A 12,717-nucleotide genomic window follows, 5' to 3' on the forward strand; every position below is an offset into this window, starting at 1 on the left:
GTGTTCTAATCCTTCTCCACTCTATAAAAAAAAAAAATGTTTTCCTTTAGTTAAACTTCTTAGAGTGTATACTTCTTAGAGTGTATACTTTTAAATGTTGTTTTAGATGTGTGTGAATGCAACCAGCTGGATGTAAATGATGTATAGCAATTTTTACAATAAGAAAATAAGTATATATGTACTATACCTGTGGGAACGCCACGAAAGCTGGAAATCAATATACTAAGCACCACTACTACAGTTATCTGCACTAGCTTCTAGCACCATTCAGGAAGCACTTTCTCTCAATGTTTTCTGATTGGATGAGGTGGATAACCAGGGCAATGACGCCATTATCTTTACAACATCCAATCATTGAGAAAATGCAAATTTTTCGCTGAATAGCACCTGTTTTGAGTGGGTAACCTCCTGTGTTCTGTAAACAGCAGGGCAGCCACTCTGCACCAGAGCTGGAAGTCAGCTGCAGTTACTGTATTAGCAGTGCCTACTACAGTGACTTTCAGCTTCCATAGGGATCCAACAGGTATTGAGCATACAGGTGCATCTCAAAAAATTTGAATATCATCAAAAAGTTAATTTATTTCAGTAATTCAATTCAAAAAAATATAAAAATATAATAAAGGTGCAGCGCTAAAATTGCATACAATACATCGCATATGCTGCTTAATGTATACAAAAATTGTCCATAATACATATAATAGTCCTTTAAACTTCACAAAGGTAAGCACAAAATGAGGTTTAGGAGACCCGTGCTGTAAAGGATGAATAAATGCACCACTTCAATCGTGATTCCATCACCAAAGTAAGTACAAGCCTCTCACCTCCATCACTCGACCATTGAAGGTCATTGCACTTTAAATCAGGGTAAAAACCAGATGAACTTCTGCCAAACCCGATCTCCTATGCTCTGCAGCAAACTCCAGAACGATCAGCAGTTGTGCATCCCATTAAAAACATGAAAACATCTAGTGCTCTCAGTTTTTAAAATAACATTTATTGCAAAGCTTTAAAAGGTTCTACTCACAAAGATAACACTTTCCTAGTGCATTAAGAAGGTCAGATAAACATGATAACACAAATGTGCTCCTATGCATCGATCCCTCCGGAGCGTCGCGGGTGACGTCACAGCTCCTCCCCTGTACGCGTTGCGTCAGTGGGCGTGACTTCTTCAGCGGGGTACGGAGAGGGCGGCACCCGCACGCTATTTAACAACATTGCCTAGCAACTGGACGCTCTCCCAAGGCGGAAGTGAGGACAATCTCGTCTCCATCTATGAGCTAGGAACCCACCCAGCTTCCGGGAGGCACCGGAATAGACAAAGCCGGTCATTATTGTATCGGGACACAGGGGCTTAAAAGCACGGAACAAAGCACCCCGGATCAACCAATACTCAAAAGGGAATACATTTATATTATTGCACATGACCCATGTCCATGCATAAAAACCTGCAAAATGCAGGAAAAACGTGAGAAATATAAAATGTATAAAAATATACAAATATATACTTAAGAGCAATTGCTCTTAACCACCCCCCGTCCGCGCTACAGCCTATATACGGCTGCAGCGTGGACTCGAATTTTCGGGAGGCCGTTTTTAAACGGCCTCCCAGTGACACGCCCCCAGCGCGCTCCCGCGAGCGCGCTGCGGGGAAAATCTGTGTCGGCCGTGTCCCTTGGACACGGCCGATCACAGATCGTGGTGAATGGCCAATCACAGCGGCCATTCACCACGTTATCTGGCCGTCCAATGAGCGATGATCTCATATGTAAACATATGAGATCATCTCTCATCACCGGCGCTCCTTCCTCACACAGAGCCTGCAGTGTGAGGAAGGAGGGGGAGCCTCACAGCGCCAGGGACACACAGCAATGTAATCAGGGCACCGATCACCAGTGCCCTGATTACTGCAAGGTAAAAACACACACACAGTGCCCCCCCATCAGTGCCCACAGTGCCCGCCATCAGTGCCCCCCATCAGTGCCCATAGTGCTGCTAGTCAGTGCCCATCAGTACCTGCTCATCTAGGCACTGATGAGCACTGACTGGCAGCAATATGGGCACTGAGTGTGGGCACTGATGGTGCTGCCCATCAGTGCCGCTCATCAGTGCCACCCGTCAGTGTCCAGTGCCATCCGCCAGTGCCCATCAGTGCCGTCTATCAGTGCCCATCAGTGCCGCCTCTCAGTGCCCAGCAGTGCCGCCTGTCAGTACCCAGCAGTGCCACCTCTCAGTGCCCAGCAGTGCCACCTCTCAGTGCCCAGCAGTGCCGCCTCTCAGTGCCCAGCAGTGCCGCCTATCAGTGCCCAGCAGTGCCGCCTATCAGTGCTCATCAGTGCCGCCTCTCAGTGCCGCCTCTCAGTGCCGCCTATCAGTGCTCATCAGTGCGGCATATTAGTACCTCCTCATCAGTGCCCATAAGTGCCACCTCATCAGTGCCCATCAGTGCAGCCTATCAGTGCCCATCAGTGCCGCCTCATCAGCGCACATCAGTGAAGGAGAAAAATTTATTTTCAAAATTTACTCGCAGAAAATAAGAAAAACTTTTTTTTTTTTCAAAATTTTTTGTCTTTATTCTTTTTTTTTGTAAAAAATAAAAAACCCAGAGGTGATTAAATACCACCAAAAGAAAGCTCTATTTGTGTGAAAAAAATGATAAAAATTTCAAATGGGTACAGTGTAGCATGACCGCGCAATTGTCATTCAAACTGTGACAGCGCTGAAAGCTGAAAATTGGCCTGGATGGGAAGGGTGTTTAAGTGCACAGAAGGCAAGTGGTTAAAGGAGAACTAATTACGATAATTCTCATTTAAAATCACATTAGTAGATGTGAATAAGGACGTATACCCGCGAGACTCCATATAGATCTCAACATCTTCAAGCACCAATGTATAAAAATAAATATATATAAAGCTCTAAAATACATTTAATACCTAGAAACATTTTAAAAAACAAAAGCAAATCTATCTATTAGAAAAAAAACAATTTAAATCAAAATCCACATTTAGACCTCCTGGAACCAAAACTTTAGTCAGATATATCCAGAAAGATTTTAGAGCTTTATATATATTTATTTTTATACATTGGTGCTTGAAGATGTTGAGATCTATACGGAGTCTCGCGGGTATACGTCCTTATTCACATCTACTAATGTGATTTTAAATGAGAATTATTGTAATTAGTTCTCCTTTAAGAGCAATTGCTCTTAAGTATATATTTGTATATTTTTTATACATTTTATATTTCTCACGTTTTTCCTGCATTTTGCAGGTTTTTATGCATGGACACGGGTCATGTGCAATAATATAAATGTATTCCCTTTTGAGTATTGGTTGATCCGGGGTGCTTTGTTCCGTGCTTTTAAGCCCCTGTGTCCCGATACAATAATGACCGGCTTTGTCTATTCCGGTGCCTCCCGGAAGCTGGGCGGGTTCCTAGCTCATAGATGGAGACGAGATTGTCCTCACTTCCGCCTTGGGAGAGCGTTGTTGCCTTGGGAGGCAATGTTGTTAAATAGCGTGCGGTTGCCGCCCTCTCCGTACCCCGCTGAAGAAGTCACGCCCACTGACGCAACGCGTACGGGGGAGGAGCTGTGACGTCACCCGCGATGCTCCAGAGGGATCGATGCATCGGAGCACATTTGTGTTATCATGTTTATCTGACCTTCTTAATGCACTAGGAAAGTGCCATCTTTGTGAGTAGAACCTTTTAAAGCTTTGCAATAAATGTTATTTTAAAAACGGAGAGCACTAGATGTTTTCATGTTTTTTATGGGATGCACAACTGCTGATCGTTCTGGAGTTTGCTGCAGAGCATAGGAGATCGGGTTTGGCAGAAGTCCATCTGGTTTTTACCCTGATTTAAAGTGCAATGACCTTCAATGGTCGAGTGATGGAGGTGAGAGGCTTGTACTTACTTTGGTGATGGAATCACGATTAAAGTGGTGCATTTATTCATCCTTTACAGCACGGGTCTCCTAAACCTCATCTTTGTGCTTACCTTTGTGAAGTTTAAAGGACTATTATATGTATTATGGACAATTTTTGTATACATTAAGCAGCATATGCGATGTATTGTATGCAATTTTAGCGCTGCACCTTTATTATATTTTTATGTCTTATTGGGTATTGTTAGTTTTGACCTGAACCGGTGTTCAGCTGCTTATTCACCATTTTCTATCAGATCTGAGCGCTGAATAGTCTCCTTTTACAATTCAAAAAGTTAAACTCAAATATTATTTAGATTAATTACACACAGAGTGGTATATTTCAAGCATTTCTGTCTTTTAATTTTGATAAAACCTTTTACTTCCCGAACAGGATCCCTCAGTGCCATGATCTTCCTTGCAGGTAAGAACACCTTTGTCTTAACTGTGTCTAGAACTAGACCCAAATACTCCAGACAGTAAACTGGTTGCAAGGCCAACTTTTCAAAATTCAAAATCCAGCCTAGGTGTTCCAAAATATGCGCAGTGAAAGCTATATTCTGCCTTAAGCCTTGCACCGATTGATTTCTGAGTAAGAGGTCATCTAGATAACCTAATATCAAGACCCCTTGTGACCTTAGAAGGCCCAATATCAGTGCTGTTGCAAGCCTGAAGGGCAGCGCCACAATTTGGAAGTGACAATCCTCTACTGCAAAACGCAAAAACCTTTGATGATCAAAAATTGGCACCTGCAGGTATGCATCCTTGATGTCTATGGATGCAAGAAAATCTCCAACCTGTAAGGAGGCTACCACGAGTCGAATTCATTCCACCCGAAAAGACCGTACAAAAAGATATTGGTTCAGAGCCTTAAGGTTTATAAATGGATTTTAAATTCATACTTACCTGAAAAATCAATTTCTTGAAGTACATCACAGGATACAGAGCCATAAATCATAACATTTGGTTTATATAGCCACCTATAGGTGAAGGACACTAGCAACCAATCAGAGTTGATGACCCCCTATATAACCCCTGCCATACAGGAAGTACCTCAGTTTTGTAGCAAGCAATAAAAGACCCCATAGAAGAGCGGATGGACCTCTGCGTCCCATGATGTACTTCAAGAAATGGATTTTACAGGCAAGTATGAATTAAAAATCAATTTTTTTTTTTCGTACATCACGAGACACAGAGCCATAAGCATAACATACGGGACGTCCCAAAGCAATGCATCTGAGGGTAGGGGGACACTAAAAAATACCACCATCTGACCCTAAAAGAAGGATTGCACTGACTCCTGCAGAACACCGAGGCCAAAAGCAGACTCCTTCTGGGTCCCAACATCAACTCTATAGAAACGAGTGAACGTATGCACCGATGACCAGGTTGCGGCCTTGCAAATCTGAGCCATAGAGGCTTGATTGCATTTCTTACTGTTTACTGTTTATTGTGAAGCAAAGCCATTCAAGAATTTGGGGGAGATTCACAAGGAGTAGACTACGTCTGGTGCCAGTGCTTCAAGAGCTACCAAACACAGACGTATTCAGGCAGTGGCGTAGCGTGGGGGGTGCAGGGGGGGGGGCGGCCGCACCGGGCGCAACATCTGGGGGGGGCGCATCCGCAGTGTCACTCTGTCTGTCTGACTCTGACATACACAGTTCACACACTGTCTGCAGCTGCCTCCACCTTTACGATGGGAGATGTCCAGCGCGGCCGCCCTATGGCTGAAAATGGCGGGTCGGGGTGGGGCAGGACTGTGCCTCACCTGTCCATTGGTGTAGGGTGGCGTTGCAAGCCAAGCCCCGCCTATGCCGCCTCTCCTCACTGCTAAGTCAGTTTAGCAGCGAGTGAATCAGCAGCCTGGCGCTGTCACAGAGTGTTTTTTTTTTTTTTTAATCACCTGATTAGAGCCAGAGGCTCTAATAGGCTTCAAAAAAGTGTGGACCCAGGGCGCGGAGCAGTTTGCCCTGAGCCCACCCATTGTGTGACAATAGTGAATGAAAATTCGCTATTATCACACGAATCCTCCTCCTGGCCAATCAGGAAGCGGGTCCAAGACCCGCTTTCTGATTGGCCGAAAGGCAAACGCATGCCATTGGCCGAGGAGGAAGCAGGAGGACTCGAGGAGACGTGGGGAACCGAGGAGAAGCCGCCGCTGCAGGTAAGTCTCTCTGCTTTGAAGGGGGCACGCTGGACACTCTGCATTGAAAGGGGGCACGCTGGTCACTCTGCATTGAAAGTGGGCACGTGGGTTATTCTGCATTGAAAGGGGGCACGCTGGTCATTCTGCATTGAAAGGGGGCATGCTGGTCACTCTGCATTGAATGGGGGCACGATGATCTCTCTGCATTGAAGGGGGGCATGCTGGTCATTCTGCATTGAAAGGGGGCACGCTGGTCTCTCTGCATTGAAAGGGGGCACGCTGGTCATTCTGCATTGAAAGAGGGCACGCTGATCATTCTGCAATGAAAGGGGGCACGCTGGTCATTCTGCAATGAAAGGGGGCGCGCTGGTCATTCTGCATTGAAAGGGGGCACGCTGGTCATTCTGCATTGAAAGGGGGCACGCTGGTCATTCTGCATTGAAAGGGGGCACGCTGGTCTCTCTGCATTGAAAGGGGGCACGCTGGACACTCTGCATTGAAAGGGGGCACGCTGGTCATTCTGCATTGAAAGAAGGCACGCTAGTCATTCTGCATTGAAAGGGGGCACGCTAGTCATTCTGCATTGAAAGAAGGCACGCTAGTCATTCTGCATTGCAAGGGGGCACGCTGGTCATTCTGCATTGAAAGGGGACACGCTGATCATTCTGCATTGAAAGGGGGCACGCTGGTCTCTCTGCATTGAAAGGGGGCACGCTGGTCATTCAAACTTGTATTTAGATGCATTTTACTTTAATTACATCAGTATTTTCATAACAAACAATACATGTGCTTAGGGGGTAAGGGTTTCTTTAACTAATCTAGTGGAAGAGATTTGAGTGCTAAAATCCCGCGGGTTAGGGGGCGCAAATTACCTGCCTTGCCCCAGGTGCTGACAACCCACGCTACGCCACTGTATTCAGGACATGGGCTATAACTGTCATATTCCTTGTGTTAAGCCACTCCTGAACCAGAGACAACGTCAGAAGCGTCTTACCTGGGCTAATGAGAAAAAGGATTAGACTGTTGCTCAGTGGTCCAAAGTCCTCTTTTTGAATAAAAGTACTGTAGCAGCCTACAGGTAGGTGGTAGATAAATGTATAGTGGGCCTTGTCTGCCTAACAGCAGAGTTGTGATTTATTTAGCAAGGGTGTCCGGGCTTCCAGATGTGCCTGCTGAGGGGAGAAGTATCCCCACTGGCTCCTGTGAGAGGATTCTCATAGGGCAGTGTGGGAAGCCCAATCAGGGGACACATCCCAGCTTGTAACTACCCCAGAAGGCAGATTATGCTGCAAAGGATTCTGGGAGTGGGTATAACTTTGGGGAGGGGGGGTGCATGGCACGGTGTCTTTGGCGGGAGCAGAGTCCCAGGAAGGAGAGTGTGGCTGTCTCTCCTCCTAGAGGGGGCCACTCCGGAAGAGGTTCTGGGATCCAGTGTCAGCTAGCTGCAAAGGGGGTACCTAAGTTGAGGACCCTGAAGCTACAGAGGGGGTACATAGTCAGTGGACCCTGAAGAGTTCAAGGTCAAAGGGGGCACCTAAAGTTTGGGCCCCAAATGGCACAGAGCATGCCAGTTAAAGTGACAGCTATACAGAGTTCTACTATATACTACCTCAAGCTGTGCCAGGCGGGGGAAAGTATTCAGTGACTTTCATAGTACAACAGTATCAGGAGTTCTACAGTTCTCAGTCTTGGATCTTCTGGACTATAAGTCGAGGATTCAGAACTTCTTCTGTTCTACAGAGTGTTCTCAGTGTCAGTGAGCTTTGGCTGGTGCCGGCTGGCGTCAAAGGAAGCGCCAACGGGCATTTCAGAAGTAAAGTCCCAATTGAAATTAGTTCAAGCCTCAAGGAGTATCCTACTCATTCCCTTCTCCCATCCCCTTTATTCCAATAAAAAACCACAAACAAAGATGCCAGAGTTTTCGTTGCTTCAGTTGTCACACCCAGGGTCGCAGCTCACATGGGCTGGAGAGATCAGCGGTACTAATGGCAGACCCACATCATCAGGCCATAGGCCTGGAAACCTTGCTACAGTACATTTGCATTTCATTTGGAAATCAAGGTCCCAGAGTCTGGAGGAGGAGAGGCACAGAATCCAAGTTGCATGAGGTCCAGTGTGAAGTTTCCATAATCAGTGATTATTTGGGTAATTATGTCATATGCTTGTGTTGGCCCACTGTGTTTTATCAAGTCCAAAACCAGCATAGCCCTCTACCAGGAAATTCTAGAGCACTTCATACTTCTCTCTGCTGACCAGCTTTATGGAGATACTGATTTCATTTTCCAGCACGAATTGAATTAATCATCATGGTATACCTGTGCTTGATTGCCCAGCAAACTCGTCTGACCTAAACCCCATAGAAAATCTGTGGATTATTGTCAAGAGGAAGATAAGACACCCCAGACCCAAGAAAGCAGACAAGCTGAAGGCCCCTATCAAAGCCACCTGGGCTTCCATAACACCTCAGCAGTGCCACAGGCTGATCGCCTCCATGCCACGCCACATTGATGCAGTAATTTATGCAAAAGGACCCCCGACCAAGTATTGAGTACATACTATACTGTACATGGACATACTTTTCAGTAGGCCAATTTGTCTGTATTAAAAATCCTTTTTTTATTGATCTTATGTAATATTCTAGTTTTCCAAGACACTGAATTTCCGGTTTTCACTAGCTGTACGCCAAATTCATCAAAATAAAAGAAAGAAATGCTTGAAAAATATCACTCTGTGTGTAATAAATCTATATAATATACAAGTTTTTACAGTTTTAATTGAATTACTGAAAAAATGCCATTTCTAAACCTCAGCTTGTAGCAAAGTGTCATTTCTTCAGTGTTGTCACATGAAAAGATATAATAAAATAATGACAAAAAAATTGAGGAGTGTACTCACTTTTGTGAGATACTGTATATTCCACTCTAAAAATCTAAACGTGAAGTGCAATTTCCCTACATCTTCTCTAACATGAACCAGACTGCTGCTCTGAAAATTGCAAACTGATAGCTGGCTTTGAAGAAACAACAGTCTTACTTCGGTGCTTTTAATATAATTTTCATACAGTTTTAATAAACAATTTTAAAAGTTCATTGATACAATATTCTCAATGTGTATTGGGGCTATAGGGAGACACACTCTGTTTTAGAAACTACATGAACTGTCAATATCATTAAATGGTTTTGCTTCACTGGGAAAAATATAAAATGTGGATGAACCTTTAAAACGAAATCACTTGAAGAATACATTTTAAACATATAACATTTGTAAGGAGTGTATACCAATTACATGTAAAATAACATGAAATTACTTTGTCTTGTCTCAATGCTCCATGTCTGCTGCCATTTCTCTCCCTCTTCCAGGTGAGAATGTTTCCTTTTCTTTGATGAGGAAAATGAACTCCTTAAAAAATATGAAAAACTGAGAAATTGGTGAAAAGTGCAAGCTTTAAATGAGTATTATAAAAGTTTAGACATTTTAAGCATACTTTTGGTGCCATCTAGTGTTAGAAATATTTACTTTTCGCATAGCTGCACATTTAGAAACTCATTTTAGATACTCTTACAGTAAGCCATAGCAAAGAAAAAAAATTGAATGCTTCTTTTCAAAGTTTATGTGAAGAAGTGATACACATAAAATGTGTGAAATGCATAGGTGTGTGTAGCCTATTGCATTAGGGTGCGCACCCCAAAGCTCAAACACACATGCCTTTCTCTGTAGCCTCAGCTGCATGGGGCAGTGAATAAATGGGAAGTGCTCTGTGCTGAGTGGCTTTCTGTTCATTCACAAACGGAAGCACAGTTTACTACGCTTCAGTAATGAATGTACACAGTGAGTGAGTGTATTCAATGTGTTCATTTAGAAAAGGAACTAATTACTAGCCCCCTTTACCCCGCTTTCCCTCTTGAAACATCCCACGCAGCAGCCGGGGGAGAGAAAGGAAGCCAGCAGCACTGTAGAACGGGGGGGGGGGGGGCGAACATGGGGGGTTGATCGGCAAAACACAGACCTGCACACAACTATGGTGAACAGGGCCATGGAAAAGGGGGCACCACCAGTCCCCCTGTATTGGGCCCAGCCAGCTGGATGAAATGGATTTGGGCAGGAAGGGTGATCGGCATGGCGGGGGGGGGGGGGGGGACAATTACTGGAGCTGATCACCTGTATGGCCCTCTCTGCACTAGCTAAAAGATGGCTTCTTCTCCTCTCCCTCCCCATGTCTTTCACATAGCTCAGACCCCTGCTGCAGAGAAAGCTATACAGGGGATTGATTCCAGTAATTGTCTCCCCATCACATCTGTCACCCTCCCTGTGCATCCTGTCCCGGGCTTTAATGAGTGCGCTCCACACAAAAGGTATCCCCCATGTGCAGGGCACGTACAGCCGCGGCAACATTTTTGAGAACGACTCAAATATTATTTTCACAAAGTCTGCTGCAGTGTTTATGATGGCAGTTTGCATATACTCCAGAATGCTATAAAGAGTGATCAGATGAACTGAAATCTCCCTCTTTGCCATGAAAATGAACCTAATCCCATAAAAAACATTTCCACTGCTTTAGCAAAGAAGGCTTCAGGGCGCCCAAGAAAGTCGAGCAAGCACCAGGACCGTCTCCCACAGTTGACTCAGCTGCGGGATTGGGGCATCACCAGTGTGGAGCTTGCTCAGGAATGGCAGCAAGCAGGTGTAAGTGCATCTGCACGCACAGTGAGGTGAAGACTTTTGGAGGATGGCCTGGTGTCAAGATGGGCAGCAAAGAAGTCACTTCTCTCCAGGGAAAACATCAGGGACAGACCAATATTCTGCAGAAGGTACAGGGATCAGACTGCTGAGGAGTAAAAGTAATTTTCTCTGATGAATCCCCTTTCTGATTGTTTGGGGAATCAGGAAAAAACATTGTCGGAGAAAAAAAGGTGAGCGCTACTGTGACGGAAGTCACTTTGGGTGGGGGGGATCCATGGAACCCAGCTTACCTTAGAGAAGTTGGGAAACCCCTGTCTCAGCTCCCCAGGTCCCTCTTATGAGTAAGCCACTCTGTGTCTATTAGGGGCACAGGGTGACTGAGAAAATGATGGACAACTACTTAATGGACACTGAGAATATGGTTTAGATTACTTCAAATGGGACAGTAATATTTATCAACAATATCCCTCAAGAAATATATGAAGATTTAATCCCACTTTACACTGTGAGACTTATAGCCTGTTGTAGACCGTTGCCATGAAGTCTGTGACTCCTGAATAATCAAAGCATTGCTGAGATGTGGATTCCATGGTTAATTGTGTCACCTATTGTTTGTCTGTCTGCTAGTGTGTGCACTCCACCTAGGCTGGTTTAAGTGACTAGTTAATTAGCTCAAGTTAATTAAACCACTGTCAGCTATTAGTTGCTAGAGGGGAAGTAGTATACTGTTTGTGTTGGTTGTTCCTTAGTCATGTTAAATATATTTATGTATAGAATTTCATCTGCATGCGATAATGTAATCAGGCACCTGACCTGGTGGGGTATGTATTTTGTGTTAGTTTGTTCAATAAAGAGTTCCAGATTTGCAGCTAAAACGAGTTCTGCCTAGTTTTTGGTTGCAATAGGCGGCTATAACATATATATCTATGTTCATGACTGGAGGAAGCGGTATACTGACAGAAGCTCTCAAGCACAGTGTGGGTTGGTTCCATCACAGCTACTATCAGTCCTGTGTCATGCCAACAGTAAAGCATCCAGAGACAAATTATGTGTGGGGTTGCTTCTCAGCCAAGGGAGTGGGCTTACTCACAATTTTGCATAAGAACACAGCCATGAATAAAGAATGGTACAAAAACATCCTCCAAGAGGAACTTCTCCCAACCAGCCAAGAACACTTTGGTGACAAACAATGCCTTTTCCAGCATGCTGGAGCACCTTGCCATAAGGCAAAAGTGATAACTAAGTGGCTTGGGGAACAAATCATCAAAATTTTGGGTCCCTGGCTAGGAAACTCCCCGAACCTTAATCCCATCCAGAACTTGTGGTCAATGATCTGGTGCGGGTGAACAAAAAAACCCCCCACAAATTCTGAAAAACTCCAAGCATTGATTATGCAGGAATGAGCTGCCATCAATCAGGATGTGGCCCAGAAGTTGATTGACAGCATGCCAGGTGTTTCATGTGATATAAGTACACAGCACAAGCCATTAATGCACAGAAGCCATGTTCATTGGATAATACTCATCAAGAACAGGAAACACAACACAGGAAGCAAGTACAACAGAGACACAACATAGAGTTGCATATTAACAAACATAACATTCATAACATCTCCCCCTTTTAGTGTTAATAAATGAACAATGTGAAATTCGGCATACAGCTGTCAGGTATACTTGCTTGCTCTGTACATTCCTCACTGCCAGTGGGTGAGTGTGTCCTTGTGATACTAGGCAAGTCTGAAATTTTTTCGAAATATTGTGATTCAGGCTGCTCTGCCACTCTCAAATCCACTTAATTGCAGCGATAGAGAGTTCCTTCAACGTCCACAAGATAGGAGCGTGGTGCAATCTTTTGAAGACATGTACCCATTCTCCAATGACCTGTTCCATCTCTAGGTAATGGTTTTGTATGGATTCATTCCTTAATATTCAATTCCAGCAAATCTCTGGCCAATGTGTCATGTTGTGCC

The 12,717-nt window shown here is 44.5% G+C and overlaps 1 protein-coding gene across 1 annotated transcript in view; it reads right to left on the minus strand.

The window, feature by feature from the left end:
• Positions 1-12,717, minus strand: part of MYRFL (myelin regulatory factor like) — a gene marked incomplete at its 5' end in the record, with an annotated part of 192,143 nt that overhangs the window by 127,711 nt on the left and 51,715 nt on the right. Inside the window, one exon of the mRNA XM_082256200.1 lies at positions 9,376-9,467. Within this exon, the coding sequence (XP_082112326.1) occupies positions 9,376-9,467 (92 nt within the window). The remainder of the gene's footprint in view (positions 1-9,375; positions 9,468-12,717) is intronic.

Source organism: Pelophylax lessonae, assembly GCF_965119305.1.
Source record: "Pelophylax lessonae genome assembly, chromosome: 4".
In the NCBI taxonomy this organism is placed as follows: Eukaryota; Metazoa; Chordata; class Amphibia; order Anura; family Ranidae; genus Pelophylax; species Pelophylax lessonae.